Here is a 17,388-nt window from a genome sequence, read left to right as displayed (position 1 = left end):
GGACCCCCCCCACCCCACAGAGCTGCGGGGGGGGGGGCGTTAACCAGGGCCCCTGTACCCCATGGGGCTGGGGCAAGGGGGATTAAACCTGTCCCCCCGTGGGGCGGGGAGGGGTTTGAAGCGGGGCCCGTGGTGGGGGTTGAGCTGGGACCCCTGTGGGGCCGGTGGGGGGGGTCGGACCGGGCTCCCCCCCCCCCCCCCGCAGCCCCGTAGAGCCAGGCTCGGGGCTGGCCGTGCACGTGTTCTCCTCCGCCGCCACCGCCTCCTCCTCCTCTCATTGGCTCTGCTGACGCCGGTCCCGCCTCCCCTCCGCCGCCATTGGCCACCAGCTGCGCCGCCATTGGTTGTCAGCCCTCGTACCCCGCCCTACGCTCCTTGCCTCCGCCTCCTCCCCTCGCTCCGCCGCCGCTCATTGGCCGGTGGCACGGGGAGGTGATTGGCGGCGACGGCCGCGCCTGCGCCGTGGGGCGCGCGGTGCGGGAAGATGGCGGCGGCGGCGGCGGCGGCGGGGCGGGCGGTGGTGGCCTGCGGGGCCCGCGCTGCCCTGGGGGCCCGGCGGGTCCGGGCCGCGCTGGGCCGGGCCGTCAGCAGCACCGCCGGCACCGACGCGGTGCTGCGGGAGCGGCTGCGGCGGCACCAGGTGGGGCCGCGACGGGGCTGAGCCCAGCGGGAAGGGTCGGGCCTGGGCCTGGGTCTGAGGGGGTGATGAGGGCCCCGCGGGGAGGGGAGGGTCACGGGGGCTCCACGGGTGTCCCCACACGTCCCCGGGCCTCTCTGGCCCTTCCTGGCTCAGGGCTCCACGGCCGCCCCTGTCCTTCCTCAGAGGTCCCCGGGAGCCTCCGGGGGTCTGTGAGTATCCCTGGGTGTTCCCAGGGGTCTCTGCCTGTTCCTGGCCATCCTCGGCCATCCCCAGGGCTCAATGCGGGTCCCTGGGTGTCCCCAGTCATTTTTGGCCATCCCTAGGGCTCCACAGGTGTCCTCAAGTGTCTTTGGGGCTCCCTGGCCATCCTCGGACATCCCTAGGGCTCCACAGATGTCTCCAAGTGTCTCTGGGGCTCTCTGGGTGTCCCTACCTGTCCCTGGAGCTTCCTGGACACCCCCGGTCATCCTCGGACATCCCCACAGTTCTCTGGCTGTCCCCACATGTCTCCAAAGTTCCCAGGAGGCTCCTCAGCTGTCCCTGGGGCTCCCTGGGAGTCCCTGGTCATCTTTGGCCATCCCTAGGGCTCCACAGGTGTCCCCGAGTGTCTCTGGGGCTCCCTGACTGGCCCTGGCCATCCTTGGACATCCCTGAGGGTCCCCACGGGTCTCTGGGGCTCTCTGGATGTCCCTTGCCATTCTCCTTGGGCCTGTCTAGCTGTCCCTAAGTGTCCCTGGGTGTTATGGGGGCTCCCCAGGTGTTCCCAGGCCCCTCAGCCATCCCCAGGGCTCCCCCCTTGTGCCCAGGGCTCACCGTCCCCCTGTGTCCCCCCCACCTTGCAGGCAGCAGAAGGACCCCTGGGACACACCCCCAGCCCAGAGGAGGAGGAGGAGGAAGAGCGGCGGCGGCGGGAGCGGATGGCGGCCGCCCGGCGGTTAGCCCTGCGCCTGGCGGGGCTGCTGGGTGCTGGCACTGGTGTGGCACTCGTCTACATCTTCGGTGAGTCCTCAGCATCCCCAGTGTGTCCTGTCCCCCGTTCCCCCCCTCCCTGCTACAGGTGCCACCGTGCCCCCCCCCTCACCTCCGCTCTCCCCCTCCTGCAGGCAGCAACGCGGTGGACGAGCACGGTGCCAAGGTGAGGGGTGCTCTGTGGCAGTTCCTGGACCCCTTTTTTTAGGCAGGCGGCTGCACCAATGTCCCCTCCCTGCCCTTTGGGGACATTTAGGGACATGGTGGGGGTTTAGCACCTTCCCTCTCTCCCTTCCCCATGTGCCCCCATCTGTTTCCTTTCACTGGTGTTTTCCTGTATTTTGGGGTCTTTGTGTTGGGTGGGGCATTGAGGCCCCATGTCCCTGAGGGGAGTGGCGTGTCCCCAAAGGGACCGACAATCCTTGTCACACCCCAGGGAGGCATTTTTGTCACCGCAAACCCCTTTTTTAGAGAACTTGGAGGTGATGAGGAGGGTTTTGATGTGCAGCACAGGGGGCTCCCTGGGGAGGGAGAGGTGCGAATTGCCCTGCCTGTCTCCGGTGACCAGCGGGGGGGGGACATGGGGACATCAAACAGGGTGACAGGGGGAGCGTTGAACAGGTGACAATGACACCAGTGGGGTGACAGGGACATCAGTGGGACGATGAGGACATCAGTCGACAGAAGGAAACCGCACGGAAACGGCGTCACCTACCTGTGAATTGTCCCTGTCACCTCCTCTGTCCCTTCCCCCCTCCGTGACAGGGCCCCTCCGGTGCCACCACGTCCTTCTCACTGGCCCCGTCTTAACCCTCCGCCTCCCTCTTCTCCCCACAGATCCCCGATGAGTTCGATGGTGGTGAGTGACATCCCCAGACATCCCCGGCGGGGGGGGGGGGGGGGCGGGGGTGACAGCTACTGCGGGGGGGGACACGTCGCATCCTCAGGGTTGTTTGACACCTCGCTGTTGCGGCTGGAGGCTTTTACAATGTTTTTAACACCCCGCTGTTACCCAAAAGGGGCTTTTTTTAGGGTGTTTTGGTCTTTATCCTAGTGGGGGGGGGGGGGGGAACTGTTACCCCCCTTGGGGACAGCAGAGACCCCGGGTGACCCTCACCTGCACTGGCCTTGGCTCTGCAGACCCTGTGGGCATCCAGCAGCTCCGCAGGACCTACAAGTATTTCAAGGACTACAGGCAGGTGCGTGGGGAGCCATTTGGGGGGGGGTCCCCCATTTTGGGAGGGGGCTTCATGGCATCAGGGGTGGCCATCCCTGTCCTGAGAGCTTTTTCATTCTCCTGGGGAGCTTCGTCCCCATTTTGGGGACATGTTGGATCCCCATCCCCTCTTGGGGGACCGTGTCCTAGTGCTGGGAAATCACGTCCCTGTTTTGGGGTCCTCTGTCCCCGTTCTGGGGGACATTTGCCCCTGTTTTGGGGTCTCCTGTCACCGATCTGGGCTCCTTGTCCCCACTGGGGGGGTCCTTGTCCCCGCTTTGGGGTCTTTGTCACTAGGCAGGGGCTCCCATCGTCAGTTTGCAGGGGGGCTTCGTCCCCATCTGCCGGGGCGCTTCATCCCCACACTCCAGCCCTTGCCCCCATGCCGGTGCAGGGACCCTGTCCCTTTTTGGGGACTATTGTCCCCACACCGGTGGCTCATCCCCACGCTGGGGGGGGGGGGCTCCATCCCTCCCCCTGACTCCCCCCAGATGATCATCGAGCCCACCAGCCCCAAGCTGCTGCCGGACCCTCTGCGCGAACCCTACTACCAGCCCCCCTACACCCTTGTCATCGAGCTCACTGACGTCCTGCTGCACCCCGAGTGGTCGGTGAGTGTCCCCTGAGCCTTCCCGTGCCCACCCCCACCCGCCACCCCCCCGTGACACCTCCCTGTCCGTCCCCCCCGAAACCAGCTCGTCACTGGCTGGCGCTTCAAGAAGCGCCCAGGCATCGAGAGCCTCCTGCAGCAGCTTGCACCCCTCTACGAGATAGTTGTCTTCACCTCTGAAACTGGCATGGTGAGTGCGAAGTGGGGGGTGGGGGGGCGTGGCCACCCTAGGAGGTGACAGGGCCACCACGGGGTGCCCCCCACCCTCTCACCCTCTCTATTACCCCCCCACAGACCGCCTTCCCCCTCATTGACAGCGTGGACCCCCACGGCTTCATCTCCTACCGTCTCTTCCGTGATGCCACCCGCTACATGGATGGGCACCACGTCAAGGTGGTGTGACAGGGAAGGGGGACAGTCACTTCAGTGACCCCCCCTGTCCTTCGCCAACCCTCTCTGTTCCCCCCCGCCCCAGGACATCTCCTGCCTCAACAGAGACCCGGCAAAGGTGGTGGTGGTGGATTGCCGGAGAGAAGCCTTCTGCCTACAGCCCTACAATGGGCTGGCGCTGCCCCGCTGGGATGGCAGCTCCGACGACCGCGCGCTCTACGACCTCACCGCTTTCCTCAAAAGTGGGTAAACGCGTCCGAGAACATCCCTGACCCCCCTCCCTGACCCCCCTCCCCCCTCCCTCTGCAAACCCGTCCATCTGTCCCTGCAGCTATTGCCCTCAGTGGGGTGGAGGACGTCCGGACGGTGCTGGAGAATTACGCGCTGGAGGAGGATCCGCTGGCGGCTTTTAAACGACGCCGGTCGCAGCTGGAGGAGGTGGGGACGCGCGAGGGGTGGGGGGATGTGACATGGCAGGGGGGTGGCAGCACCTAATTGCCTGTAACGGCTGTTTTTCGCCCCGAATTGGGGGTGCAGGAGGAGCAGCAGCGCCTGGCTGAGCTGGCGCAGGGCAAGAAGCCGACGGGGCTTTTCCTGGGTGCCCTGGCCGGCCGCCTCTGGCCACGCTCCAAGCAGCAGTGATGTCATCAGGACAGTGCCGTGATGTCAGCGGTGCAAGGCGGGGTGGGGGGGACACCCCATTCACCAGCGCCGTGGTAGCAGGGGGTGATGCGTCACCCAGACCCGGACGATGCGGTCGGAGGCGTCGGTGGTCCCGTGGCGGCTGGCGGTGGGGGGGGGACCGGGCGTGGCCCCGCTTTTGGGGGGGGTTGGAGGGTTTTGGAGGGGGCTTGACCCCAGTGGGGATGAATAAAGGGTGACATGGAGCTGCGGGTGCACTGTGCTGCTTGGGGGGGACACGGAGCGGCCCCCCCCCCCCCCGGTGCTGCGTCAGATCTGGGCCCTTTTGGGGGGGGGTGGGCTATGGGGCTGGATCCAGGCTCTTTGGGGGGGCAGTTTATGGGGCCAGATCTGGGCCCTTTTTTGGGGGGGGGTATGGAGCTGGATCCTCCTTTTGGGATGGGGGGCCACTGCATCCCCTGTAGGGGCGTGGCCTGTGGGTGGGGCGTGGCCTGCAAACATGGGGTGGGGCTTGGTCGCTAGAAAGGGGTCTTGGGGAGGGGGGCGGTGGGCTCAGACCCCGCTGAGCCCTGGGACCAGGCAGGACCCCGGGCCCGGATCCGGTCCCCCCCTGCCCCCCGGTGCCGGCCATGGCTGCGCTGCTGCTGGCTGCCCTCCTCACCCTCATCTGGCCCCCACTGGTGAGCATGCCCCCCCCGGAGGGGGCTGGGGGGAGAGCCCTGGGGGGGTCTAGGCGGCTGGTGGAGACCCTTGGCAATTTTGAGGGGGGTCCCTGGAGAGGGAGGGATCAGGGTGATCCTGGGGTGCTTCAGGTGTCCCTTTGTGGTCCCCAGGGGGTGTTGGTGGGGGTGGAAGTTCCAGGGTGGGTATTCGGGATATTGGAGGGGGTATTTTGGGGATCCTGGGTGGGCTGTTTGTAGTGCTGGGGGGGGCGGGGGGGGCTCTGAGAAATTTGAGGCGTCCTTGGGGAGTTGGCAGGGCTCCTTGAAGCTGGTTTGGGATGCTGGGGGGGATCAGGGTGAGTCCTAAGGAGGCATTTTGAGGCACTGAGTGGTACTTTCAGGACCTTGAGTGGTTATTTTTCTACTGGGGAGCATCTGAAGGGTGTTTTGGGGTGCTGGGGGGGGGCTCGGGGGGGGTCAGAGCGGGCCTAGAGGGCTCTTTTGGGATGCTGGGTGTGTTTGGGGGGATATTTGGGTATTGGGGCGCCCCTGAGGAGTATTTTGGGGTGCTGAGGGGGGGTCTCCTGGGTTGCTGACGCCCACCTGCAGGTGCAGCCAGCTGGGGTGCTGGAGCTGCGGGTGCTGTCGGCACGGGGGGGCCCAGGGGGGCCGTGTGGGGGCTCGCCTTCCTGTCGCCTTGTCTTCCGTCTCTGCCTGCGGCCCCCTGGGGCAGTTGGCTGCAGCCTGGGGGTCGTCCACAGCTCCCCTGGACCCCCCCCGGCGCCGGGGGCCCCCCGCATCCTCCGCCTGCCTTTCACCTTCCCCTGGCCGGTGAGGACTGACTCCCCCCCCCGCCCAGTCCCTGGCAAAGTCTGACCCCCCACCATGGTCCTGGGACCCCTAAGCCCCTAGGAATGATACCCCCCCAATTTTTGCTGCCCCCCCCTCCCCCCCAGGGCACTGTCTCCCTTGTCATCGAGTCATGGCGGCTGGAGGAGGCTAAAGGCTCTGGAGGTGAGTGGTGGAGACTTGGGGAGGCTGTGGGGTTTGGGGGGACAAATGGGGGTCCCAGGGGGGCAAATAGGGGCCCTGTGTATTTGGGAGGGGGGGGGGTAATGGACATCCCATAGGGGGTGGATAGGGAATAAGCTGGGGGGACGTGAGAGCCCAAAGTGTTGGGGGGGGGGCAGTTAGGCGTCCCAGGGGGTAAATAGGGGACAAATAGGATGGGGGGGTGGCAGATGGCAGCCTGCAGGGTTTTGGGGGGCAAATTAGGGTTTGGGGGGGCAAAGGGGAGCCCTGGGTGTTTGAGGGGGGTGAACAGGAATCCTTGGATTGGGGGGGGCAGTTTGGGGGGAGGCAGAGAGGGAGGGCTAGAAGGGCAAAGAGAAGGGGGTCTGGGGGACTTTGGGGGTGCCCAGGGGTTCTGTGGATGCTGACGGGTGCCCCAGGGCCCCAGGGCCGGCTCTTGGGGCGCGCGGTGGCCCGGCAGCACCTCTCCCCAGGGGGTCCCTGGCGGGGGGGGACGGGGGGGGGCCTGCGCTTCGGCACCCGCTTGCGCTGCCGCCCCCCCGGCCGTGGCCCCCGTTGTGTCCCCCGCTGCGCCCCCTGCACCCGCCGCTGCCCCCCCGCCGCCGCCTGCCGACCCCCCCACCGCTGTTGGCCCCCCTGCTGCACCCGCCGTGAGTACCCCTATCCCCTGGGGGGGCTGCCATCACCCTTCTCCTCCCCCATCACTCCCCTATCTTTCTTGGGGGCCATGCAGCATCCCAGGGTGTCCCCTGGGTTTTGGGGTGCCCCTGACACCCCGCTTTACCCGCAGGTGGGTGCCGGGAACCTTGCACCACCGCCAGCGCCAATGGCAGCACCTGCACCAATGGGGGCACCTGCACGGTGAGTGGGACACCCCCCCCGCACCAGTATCCCCCGTGTCACCCCAGGAGCCCCGCTGGTGCTTCCCGGCACCCCCACATCCATCCTGGGGGGGTCCGGTACCCCCCATCCAGGTAACAGTGCTGCCTGTGCAGGGTCGTGGGAGCAACTCCCCGGGGCCACGCTGCGGCACCCCCAGCCCGGGACAGCCACCGGCAGCATCAGAAGCCGTGACGGCTCCGGTAGCACCAGCAGCAGCACTGGCAGCACCAGAGGTGGCCCCAGTAGCACTGGCAGCTCCAGCGGTGGCACCAGTGGTGGCACCGGCAGCACCGGTGGTGGCTCTGGAAGCACCGGTGCTGGCACCGGTGGCCCCAGCAGCACCAGCGGTGGCACCGGCAGCGCCGGTGGTGGCACCGGTGGCCCCAGCAGCACCGGCAGCGGCACCAGCAGCACCGGTGGTGGCACCAGCAGCACCAGCAACAGTCCCTGAAGCCCCGGTGCCGGCATCAGCGCCAGGGTCTCCGGCGTCGCTCCCAGCTGCGGGGCGGTTGGTGATGCCGGAGCCTCTCCCGGAGGTGCCGCCATCCCCGTGCGCCCTCGGTCCCTGCTTCAACGGCGGCGCCTGTGCCCCCGACCCAGCTCCCGGCGCCGGCTACACCTGCCGCTGCCCCCCTGGCTTCCGCGGCTCCAACTGCGAGCGCCGCGCCGACCGCTGTGCCGACCACCTCTGCCTGCACGGTGAGCCTCCCCCACGTTCCCCACCACCATTGCCCTGGCACGGTTCGGCGTCGCTGACCCCCCTTCCCCAGCGCAGGTGGCCAGTGCCGGGACTTGGGTCGTGGCGCCATTTGCAAATGCCGGCCGGGTTTTTCGGGGCGCCGGTGCGAACGCAATGCCGACGACTGTACCCCCAACCCCTGCGCCAACGGCGGCACGTGCCAGGACGGCGCCAACAGCTTCACCTGCTCCTGCACCCTCGGCTACGCCGGCGCCGATTGCCGACGCCGCGCCGACGCCTGCGCCTCCGGCCCCTGCTTGCACGGTGCCACTTGCTACACCCACTTCTCCGGCCACGTCTGCGCCTGCCCCCCCGGATTTATGGGGTCCCGCTGCGAGGAGGAGGTTGGGGGACCCCCCCCAGCCCCCCAACGCCGCCCCCCCGTGCCCCTTGCCCTCGCCTGCGCCCTTCCCCTCGCCCTGCTGGGCCCCGGCGTGGGGCTGGCGCTGGCGGCACGACGGCGGCGGCGGCTGCCGGGGGAGAGGTGAGACCTGGGATGGGGGGGGGGGGCGCACACACCCCGATTTTGGGGGTCTCACAGGATATTTTGGCAGCAGCCGTGCGCCGGATACAGGGGGGACCACCAGCACAAGCCCCCCAGGGAGGGAGCGGCGGCCACCACGTGCTTCTGCCACCCGGGTGAGCCTCCCCCCCAGTTTCTCCACCATTTGTCTCTGCCGCCCCCCCCACCGCCATCACCCTCTGGTTCTCTTTAACCCCGTTTCTCTTCTTGCCCTCCCCAGGTGTGACCCGGCGGTGATGGACACCCCTCCCCAGGACACCCCCCCACCCCAAGCCTGGGTCCCCACAGTGTTTTGGGGACACACACACCCCCACCCGGGGGGGCGGCCTTGGGGTTGTGCCATAAAGTTCTTTGAGATGTCTGTCCGTGTCGCCAGAATCCGGCCCTGGGGGGCGGGGGGGTGATGCGGGTGGGGACGCCCCACTCGGGACAGTGGGTGGGTGGCACGGGTGGGGACACCCCACTCCGGACCGGGGAGGGGGGGTGACAGGCCCGTGGAGGGGACAGCGCCCTGCTTTGGGGTGTGTGTGTCCCCCACCGCGGGTCACCTTAGAACCACCAGTTCCGTGACTCGGTGCTCAACTCGCCGCCCTCGACGCTCGGCGCTCGATTGCTTCCCCTCGCTTCCCTCAACACACACGGCTGTTCCCGCCCTCAGCCGGCAGGGCCTGGCGCCAGCCCCCGGCGCCGTGATGGGCAGTGCGCGCGGCCAATCGGAAGGGAGAGTCGGGGCGGAGCGGGGTAGAGCGCCGGCCAATGAGGGGGCGAAGCGGACCGAGGTGGGGACGGGGAGGGGCGGGGCGGGGCCGGAGCCGGCGGCGTGTGGAAGCGGCGGGAGCCATGAAGTGAGCGAGGAGCGGCGGGGGGACCTCGGGGGGGGGGGGAGAGAGGGCGGGATCGCGGGGGATCCCGGGATTGCGGGTCCCACGGGAGAGCCGGGATCCCGATGGATCCCGGGGGCGCGGGGCCCACGGGAGGGCCGGGATCCCGGGGACTACCGGGCCCACAGGAGGTCCGCGACCCCCGGCAACCGTTCCGGCGGAGCGGGTCCCCGCCGGGGCAGTGGTGAAGAGCCAGGAGCGGCAGGGGGTCCCCGGGGCCACCCCAGCACCGTGACACCCTGCCACCGGATCCCGTCGCTCGCCAGATCCCGGCTGCCGTCACAGACCTGCCAAGAGGGCGGACGGCGCGAGTGGGCTGGGGCACCCCGATCCCAGGGCGGGGAGGAGGGATCAGCCAGGCACCGAGCTCTCCACTGGGGTGGGAGCTGGTGGGATCCCTCGCGGGAATCCTCTTCTCCTTGGCCCTTCCGCAGGCTCAACATCGATGGCCTCCTGGTCTACTTCCCCTACGACTACATCTACCCTGAGCAGTTCTCCTACATGCTGGAGCTCAAGAGGACTTTGGACGCCAAGGTACAGCAGGATCTGGCGGTCCCGGGTGGGCTGGGATCCACCCACCCCTGGGGACGTCCCTGCCGGGGGTGACGCCACTGCTCTCGGCAGGGCCACGGTGTGCTGGAGATGCCCTCTGGGACCGGGAAGACAGTGTCGCTGCTGTCGCTCATCGTTGCCTATCAGCGAGTGAGTGCTGGTGCCTGATCCCAGTGGATCCCAGCGGATCCGAGTCCTGCAGACCCTAGTGTCACATCTCTCCCCAGGCCCGGCCACTGGACGTCACCAAACTCATCTACTGCTCCCGCACGGTGCCAGAGATCGAGAAGGTGGGGTGACGAGCTGGGGGAGAGACAAGGGAAGCAAATCTGAGAGGGGATCCCGAGGGATCCATCTGAGCATTGCCACCACAGGTGATCGAGGAGCTGCGGAAGCTGATGGATTTCTATGAAAAGGAGCTGGGGGAGAAGGTGCCGTTCCTGGGGCTGGCGCTGAGCTCCAGGAAGAACCTCTGCATCCACCCCGAGGTGGGCATGGGGCTGGGTGAGATCCACTGGGGGTGTGTGTGGGGGGGTTGATCCCAGGGGGACACAGTGACAACAGGGTGACCATGGGGGTGCAGGTGTCCTCGCTGCGCTTTGGGAAGGAGGTGGACAGCCGGTGCCTGAGCCTTACGGCTTCCTACGTGCGGGCGCAGCATCAGCGTGACGGATCCCTGCCTGCCTGCCGCTTCTTTGAGGTGAGGGATTCCCCTGATGAGCACTCGGGGATCCCCCTGACCCTGATGGACACCCAAGGGTGTCCCACCTGCCCCTGCTTGGGGGCCCCAAAGGCACCTGGGGACCCCTGGGTGCCCCCCAGTCTCCTGCCAGCTCCTGGGTGCCCTGTGGTGTCCCCGACAACTCCCAGCACCCTGGGGTGCCCCCACTCCCTAACTGGGTCCCAAGCACCCTGGGGACCCCATTCCCCATCCCCCCCACTAGTACCCTAGGGTGCCCCCCAGCCACAACCCACTTCCACCCCACACCCATATCCCCCCTTCCCCAATCCCCTGCACCGTCCTGCCTCGGGTCACTGCCCCAGCTGCCCCCCACCCCCTGGGGGCCTCCCCAAGGCCCTCCAGCCACCTTCCCCGGGGTCTCCCAGCAGGAGTTCGACACCCACGGGCGTGAGGTGCCCATCCCCTATGGCATCTACAACCTGGACGACCTGAAGGCCCACGGCCGCCAGAAGGGCTGGTGCCCCTATTTCCTCGCCCGCTACTCGGTACGGGGGGGAGGACAGGGGGCCAGGATTGGCTTTGGGGTGGCTCCTTTGTCCCTAAATGTCCCTAAATGTCCCCATGCCCTGCCTTCCGGCAGATCCTTCATGCCAACATCGTCGTCTACAGCTACCACTACCTGCTGGATCCTAAAATCGCCGATTTGGTCTCAAAGGAGTTGGCCAAGAAGTCGGTTGTGGTCTTTGATGAGGCCCACAACATTGGTCAGCACCCCCATGAACCCCATTTTTGGGCTGTCACCCTCTGTCCCCTGCATCACCTGCAGCGGGGGGAGTGACACTGTCCCCCATCCCCGCAGACAACGTCTGCATCGACTCCATGGGGGTGAACATCACGCGCCGGACGCTGGACCGCTGCCAGGCCAATGTGACCACGCTCCAAACCACCATCCAAAAGTGAGCATGGCCCCCCACCTCCCTTCCATTGTCCCCATCGTTTTCCCACACACACCCCCCCGGGTGACTGCATCCCCCCTTGCCGCAGGATCAAGGAGACAGACACGCAGCGGCTGGCGGAGGAGTACCGGCGCCTGGTGGAGGGGCTGCGGGAGGCCAGCACTGCCCGGGAGACTGACCTTTACCTTGCCAACCCTGTGCTGCCAGATGAGATCCTGCAGGGTACGTGGGGGGGGGGGTGACCCCTCTTTTGAGGTGCCCCCCTGGCCCCCCCTATTTCCATGCTGGATGAGCACGGGGGGTTTCTGAGCTCCCTTTTGTGGCAGGGAGCCCCCCAAGCCCTTTGGGGTGCCCCCAGCCCCACACCAGCCTCCAGTGCCCCACAACCTCCCCTCCAGACAAGCATGGACACCCTGGGGGTCCCAGAGCCCCTCCTTGGAGTGTGGGGAGAGTGTCAGGCGCTCCCCACCTGAGCCCCCCACCACTGTCCCTGGCCCACAGAGGCAGTTCCCGGCAGCATCCGGACGGCTGAGCACTTCGTGGGCTTCCTGAAGCGGTTCGTGGCCTACCTGCGGGCACGGGTGCGGGGGCCGCGGGTGGTGCAGGAGAGCCCCCCCGCCTTCCTCAAGGACCTCTACGAGAAGGTCTGCATCGAGCGCAAGCCCCTGCGGTGAGTCTGGGGGGATCTGTCCCCACCACAAAGGGACCTACCCCCAAGGGAATGTCCCCCCAGGGTGGCTTGTAACCACACCAGGGTGGTCTGTGACCCCCCAAAGGTGCTGTGTCCCCCCACTAGGTTGGCCTGTGACCCCCTGCAGAGTGGCCTATGTCCCCTCCCAATGGTCCTGGGTCCCCCCAGGGTAGCCTGTGACCCCCCCAGGGTGCTGTGTCCCCCCCCAGGGTGGTCTGTGACCCCCCCCCCAAAGGTTTTCTTCACCCCCCCAAGGTGTTGTGTCCCCTTCCTCGGGTGGTGTCTCCCCTCCATGGCATGACCATGTCCCCCCCAAAGGCAGCATTTCCCCTCCTCGGTGTGACATGACATTTGTGGGATGACGTGTCCTCCGCCCAGGGTGATGTGTGCCCCCCCCCCAGGTGACACGTTCCCCCCCCACGGGTGATCTACCCCCCAGGTTCTGCGCTGAGCGGCTGCGCTCGCTGCTGCGGACACTGGAGATCGTGGACATGGCCGACTTCTCCGCCATCACCCTCGTCGCCAACTTTGCCACCCTTGTCAGCACCTACTCCAAGGGTCAGCCAGGCGCCTGGGTCCCCCAGGGTGGGCAGTCCCTGAGGACCCCTTTCGAGGCAGGGGGGGTGGTCTGTGAGCCCCCCCATTGTGGGGATTGGCACCCATGGGTGGTGGCACGGTCCATAAGCCCCCTTGGGGGGGTGGATGAGCACCCTTGGGTAGAGGAACACCCTGTGTCCTGCTTGGGGGGGTGCTGGGTGGCCTCCCTGCCCCGGCTGGCATTGAGGGTGCCTCCCTCATCCCCCCGCTCCAGGTTTCACCATCATCATTGAGCCTTTCGACAATAGGACCCCCACCATCTCCAACCCCATCCTGCACTTCAGGTGTGGGCACAGGGGGGGACACGGGAGGGTATCGGGGAGGGACAGGGACACTGAGGGGGGGACAGGGATGCTGGGGAGACGGGGGGGGGGGCAGTGTCAGTGTCACCCCAGGGATGTGTGTTTGTGTGTGTCCCCAGCTGTATGGATGCCTCCATCGCCATCAAGCCAGTCTTTGAGCGCTTCCAGTCGGTCATCATCACGTCAGGGGTGAGTCTGCATGTCCCCCCTTGTCCCCTTGTGTCCCCCACGTCCCTCCCACCATGTCTCCTGTGTCCTCCTGTATCCCCCATGTCCCCCTTGTCCCCCCCTCCCATGTCCCCTCCTACTATGTGCCCCCCACGTCCCCTCCAGGGCCCATTGGGATGACCCCATCCTTGTGTCCCCTCTGCTCCCCCCACCACAGACTCTCTCCCCGCTGGACATTTACCCCAAAATCCTGGATTTCCGCCCCGTCACCATGGCAACCTTCACCATGACGCTGGCCCGGACCTGCCTGTGCCCCATGGTGAGTGGGGAGCATTGGAGGTACCTGGCGCTGGCTCTGCGGCGGGGGGGGGGTTGGGGACCCCCATGTCACCAGCATCCCTGCCCCTTGCAGATCGTGGGTCGTGGCAATGACCAGGTGGCCATCAGCTCCAAGTTTGAGACACGCGAGGACATCGGTAGGGAACGGGGATGGAGGGAGGAGAGAGGGACAGGGACAGGGTTATGGTGTTGGGGGGGGACAGGGATGGGGACAGGGGGGATATAGGGCTGGGAGGGGGCTCAGGGACAGAGTTCTGGGGCTGAGAGGGATGAGGACAGGGACAGGGTTAGAGGGCTGAAGGGGCCAGGGCTAGGGTAGGGGAACCCGAGGCAGGACAGAAATGGGGCCAGGAGGATGTTGGGCTGGGGGTGACAGGGAGATTTGGGGTCCGGAGGGGACTTTGGGGGGTCAGGGGTGCCCCATGGTGACCCCCCACACACCCCAGCCGTCATCCGCAACTATGGGAACCTACTGCTGGAGCTGTCGGCTGTGGTCCCCGACGGCATCGTCGCCTTCTTCACCAGCTACCAGTACATGGAGAACATCGTGGCCTCCTGGTACGAGCAGGTACGTCCTCACCTGTCCCCCAAAGCGTCCCCTGACCCCCCGCGATGTCCCCTCGTGTCCCCTGACCTCTGCCCCCCCTCCGCCATGGCAGGGCATCCTGGAGAACATCCAGCGGAACAAGCTTATCTTCATTGAGACGCAGGACGGGGCCGAGACCAGCATGGCCCTGGAGAAGTACCAGGAGGTGGGTGGCAGCGTCTCAGGGTGTCACCGTCACCGGTGCCACCCCTCCCGGTGACCTGGCCGCTGTTTGCAGGCCTGCGAGAACGGCCGGGGTGCCATCCTTCTCTCCGTGGCCCGTGGCAAAGTGTCGGAAGGCATCGATTTCGGTGAGAGCCAGCCCAGGTCGGGGACACAGCAGCAAGGGGGACAGGCAGTGGCAGGGGGATGTGGTGGTGGGTGCCGAAGCACCCTGAGCACCCCCCATTTCACACCCCTTCCCAGTGCATCACTACGGCAGAGCTGTCGTCATGTTCGGGGTGCCCTACGTCTACACCCAGAGCCGCATCCTGAAGGTGAGCAGGGACCCTGGGGGACCTGTGGGGACAGGGGGGCACCCTGGGGGCACCCCATGGCACAGCCCGGCACCCCAGGGACACCCCAGGCACTTAGGAGACATGATGAGGTGCCCCAGGGCTATAGTGGGGTACCCACGGGGCACAGACAGGTATCCACAGGGTACAGTGGACACCCTAAGGGACACAGTGGGGCACCCATGGGGCACAGCTGAGCACCCTGGGGCCACGTGGCAACCCACAGCTACAGTATGACACTCCAGGGCTGGTCTGGAGCTCTCTGGGGACCAGTGGAGCACCCCACGGCCAGGACGGGACACCTGTGGGGTACCCAGCATGTCTGTGCTCCCCCCCCAACCCAGGCCCGGTTGGAATACCTCCGGGACCAGTTCCAGATCCGGGAGAACGACTTCCTCACCTTCGACGCCATGCGCCACGCTGCCCAGTGTGTCGGCCGGGCCCTGCGCGGCAAAACCGACTATGGCCTCATGGTCTTCGCTGACAAGGTGTGTACCAGGAAGGGGTGGAGGGGGGGGACGGATTTAGGGGGGGTGCTGTGGGACCCCATGTCTCCCCCCACAGCGTTTCGCCCGGGCAGACAAGCGGGGGAAGTTGCCGCGGTGGATCCAGGAGCACATCACCGACTCCAACCTCAACCTGACAGTGGACGAGGCGGTGCAGGTGGCCAAGTTCTTCCTGCGCCAGATGGCTCAGCCCTTCCATCAGGTAAAGAAGCCCCCCCCAGAGCCCTCCCCCAGTGCTGGAGGGGCTGGGCAGGGTGGGGGACCCCCAGCTTACCCCCTCCCGGTGCAGGAGGACCAGCTGGGGCTGTCCCTGCTGACGCTGGAGCAGCTGCAGTCGGAGGAGGTTCTGCAACGGATCGAGCAGATCGCTCAGCAGGTGTGAGCTGGCCGAGGGGGGTGGGTGCAGAGTGACCCCCCCCCCATCTGCTTGGGGTGGGACCCTGAGCCCTCGCCATGTGCTTAAGGTGGGACCCGGATCCCTCCATGTGCTGGGGCTGGGACCTGGAGTCCCGCAACACGCTCAGAGTGGGACCTGGATCCCTCCATGTGCTCAAGGTGGGATCTAGATCCCCACCACGTGCTTGGGGGGGGGACTGGAGCCCCCCCACGTTCTCGGGGCAGGAACTAGATCTGCCCCCACATGCTCCAGCAAGACCTGGATCCCCCAACTCACTTGGAGCCGGAGCCGGATTCCCCGTACATGCTGGGAGCAGGATCCAGACCCCTGAAAACGTGCTCAGGGCAGGACCTGGATCCCCCCTGCCCCAATGCCCGGCACCTTGTGGGGCCCACGCTGGGTGCTGCCCCCCCAACCCCCGGCTGTGGAGGGACACCTCCATTCACCTCTTTTTTTTGTACAATATTTCCCTCCCCCCCCCAATAAAGCAGGAGCCCACCATGGCTCAGCCACCCCTGCATCGCTACACCCCCTTATTTGCCGCTGCTGCACCTGGGGACCCCCAACTTCCCCTGTCTGGGGGTGGGGGCCACATTCACTGGGGTGGGGAAGAGGGTTGGGACCAATGATGTGGCCCCCCCCAGGGTCCCCAGTAGTGGGACACACCCCCAGCTGTACCCAGGGCTGGGGGACACCCCATGGCCAAGGTCACCCCCTCCCCAGTGCCCACATATTTGGGGTCACCCCTTACCTAGGGTCCCACGGACCATGGCCTCCCCCCCCGAGATGTGTGGGGTCCCCCTGGATCTATGGAGCACCCCATGGGTGTAGGGCACCCCCACAGATATGGGGGGGGCCCAGGCCCCTCCATGCCCCCCAGGGTGCCGATATTGGGGTGCAGTGGGGCCTTCTGCCAGGGTTTCCCCCCCCCCACCGGCACCCTGGGGGGCTCAGGGTGCCCCAGAACCACAGGGGAGGACACCCCCCCCCCCTTCTGTGCCTCAGTTTCCCCACTGGTGCTGGTGTTGTTTTGGGGGCGGGGGGGGTGTGAAGGGCACTAGTGGCAGCCACTGCCCCACCCACGGGTGCCACCCCGGCGTCCATGCCGCCCGTCCCGTGCCCCCCACCGGGGTCCCCCAGCGCTGACACCGGATCCAGCTGGGTAACCGGATCCGACCTAAAAATACCAGGTGTTGGGTTGGGGGGGGGCCCGGCTTGAATTGCCCTGATCCAGCGGATCCGCCCAGGGTCACCCACCTCTGGTTGCCCCCCACCCTGACCCCCATGCGGGGAGAGGGGGCCGGGGACAACTAAGCCACCTCGGAGTGGGGACCGGGGGGGGCACAGGGTGGGTGCCCCCCCAGCACACCCTGGCTGGGTCCCGACAGTGATTTGGGAGTGGTGGGTGCTGGGTGCCCCCACCCTGGGACAGGGACCCCCTCCACTGCTCCTGTCCCCCATCCCTCTGCAGTGGCCCTGCCTGGCTGTGCCTCTCCCCCTCCCAGTTGCTCCCAGTGCTCCCAGTTGCAGCCAGGCCCTGGCCAGACAACCAGTGGGAGGGTAACCAGAGCTGCAGCGGGTGCTGCAGATCAAGGTCGGCCAAGGCCATCCACTGTGTGGGCCCCAAGAGTGGGTGCAAGGTGCAGGGTGCTGCCCTGCGCCCCCCCCCCCGGGGTGCAGCATGCAATGGGCAGCATGCAGTGGGCAACACACAACATGAAGCATGCAACGAGGTGCAACGAGCAGCGTGCAACGGGCCGCATGCAGCAGGCGAGGCGCAGCGCGCGACGTGGAGGCGTGCAACAAGGTGCGATGCGCAGCGTGCCACGTGCAATTTGCAGCGTGCAAGGTGCAGCGTGCAGCACGCAACACGCCACATGAAGCGTGCAGCAAGGTGCGACGTGCGGCCAG

The 17,388-nt window shown here is 67.0% G+C and overlaps 3 protein-coding genes across 4 annotated transcripts; all 3 read left to right on the top strand.

The window, feature by feature from the left end:
- The first annotated feature begins 469 nt into the window (after positions 1-469).
- LOC138683940 (mitochondrial import inner membrane translocase subunit TIM50-like) lies at positions 470-4,712 on the top strand. Its single transcript, XM_069777329.1, has 11 exons — positions 470-640; positions 1,483-1,639; positions 1,744-1,775; positions 2,447-2,468; positions 2,750-2,808; positions 3,317-3,436; positions 3,521-3,625; positions 3,730-3,828; positions 3,911-4,067; positions 4,157-4,263; positions 4,363-4,712. The coding sequence occupies exons 1-11, from the start codon at positions 485-487 to the stop codon at positions 4,465-4,467; spliced, it is 1,119 nt and encodes a 372-aa protein (XP_069633430.1). The 5' UTR covers positions 470-484; the 3' UTR covers positions 4,468-4,712.
- A 274-nt stretch (positions 4,713-4,986) lies between these two features.
- Positions 4,987-8,666, top strand: LOC138683939 (delta-like protein 3). Of its 2 annotated transcripts, none has more exons than XM_069777327.1 (9): positions 4,987-5,147; positions 5,739-5,960; positions 6,086-6,143; positions 6,581-6,811; positions 6,952-7,022; positions 7,157-7,742; positions 7,819-8,266; positions 8,337-8,421; positions 8,526-8,666. In XM_069777327.1, exons 1-9 carry the CDS (start codon positions 5,097-5,099, stop codon positions 8,529-8,531), a joined length of 1,758 nt encoding a protein of 585 aa, XP_069633428.1. In that variant the 5' UTR covers positions 4,987-5,096; the 3' UTR covers positions 8,532-8,666. The 2 variants fall into 2 exon arrangements, with proteins under 2 accessions (XP_069633428.1, XP_069633429.1); XM_069777328.1 differs by having other exon boundaries at positions 4,990-5,147; positions 8,340-8,421.
- A 432-nt stretch (positions 8,667-9,098) lies between these two features.
- On the top strand, positions 9,099-15,995 carry LOC104317732 (general transcription and DNA repair factor IIH helicase subunit XPD). Its single transcript, XM_069775780.1, has 23 exons — positions 9,099-9,150; positions 9,621-9,720; positions 9,811-9,888; positions 9,966-10,028; positions 10,113-10,226; positions 10,322-10,438; positions 10,849-10,965; positions 11,061-11,184; positions 11,280-11,376; positions 11,465-11,598; positions 11,878-12,046; positions 12,507-12,625; positions 12,879-12,948; positions 13,086-13,155; positions 13,352-13,453; positions 13,547-13,610; positions 13,920-14,041; positions 14,133-14,225; positions 14,298-14,370; positions 14,486-14,556; positions 14,919-15,062; positions 15,139-15,282; positions 15,370-15,995. The coding sequence occupies exons 1-23, from the start codon at positions 9,146-9,148 to the stop codon at positions 15,460-15,462; spliced, it is 2,283 nt and encodes a 760-aa protein (XP_069631881.1). The 5' UTR covers positions 9,099-9,145; the 3' UTR covers positions 15,463-15,995.
- The last annotated feature ends 1,393 nt before the right edge of the window (positions 15,996-17,388 follow it).

The sequence above is a fragment of the Haliaeetus albicilla genome, chromosome Z, assembly GCF_947461875.1.
Source record: "Haliaeetus albicilla chromosome Z, bHalAlb1.1, whole genome shotgun sequence".
NCBI classification, from domain to species: Eukaryota; Metazoa; Chordata; class Aves; order Accipitriformes; family Accipitridae; genus Haliaeetus; species Haliaeetus albicilla.
This window is presented reverse-complemented; position numbering and strand designations above follow the sequence as displayed.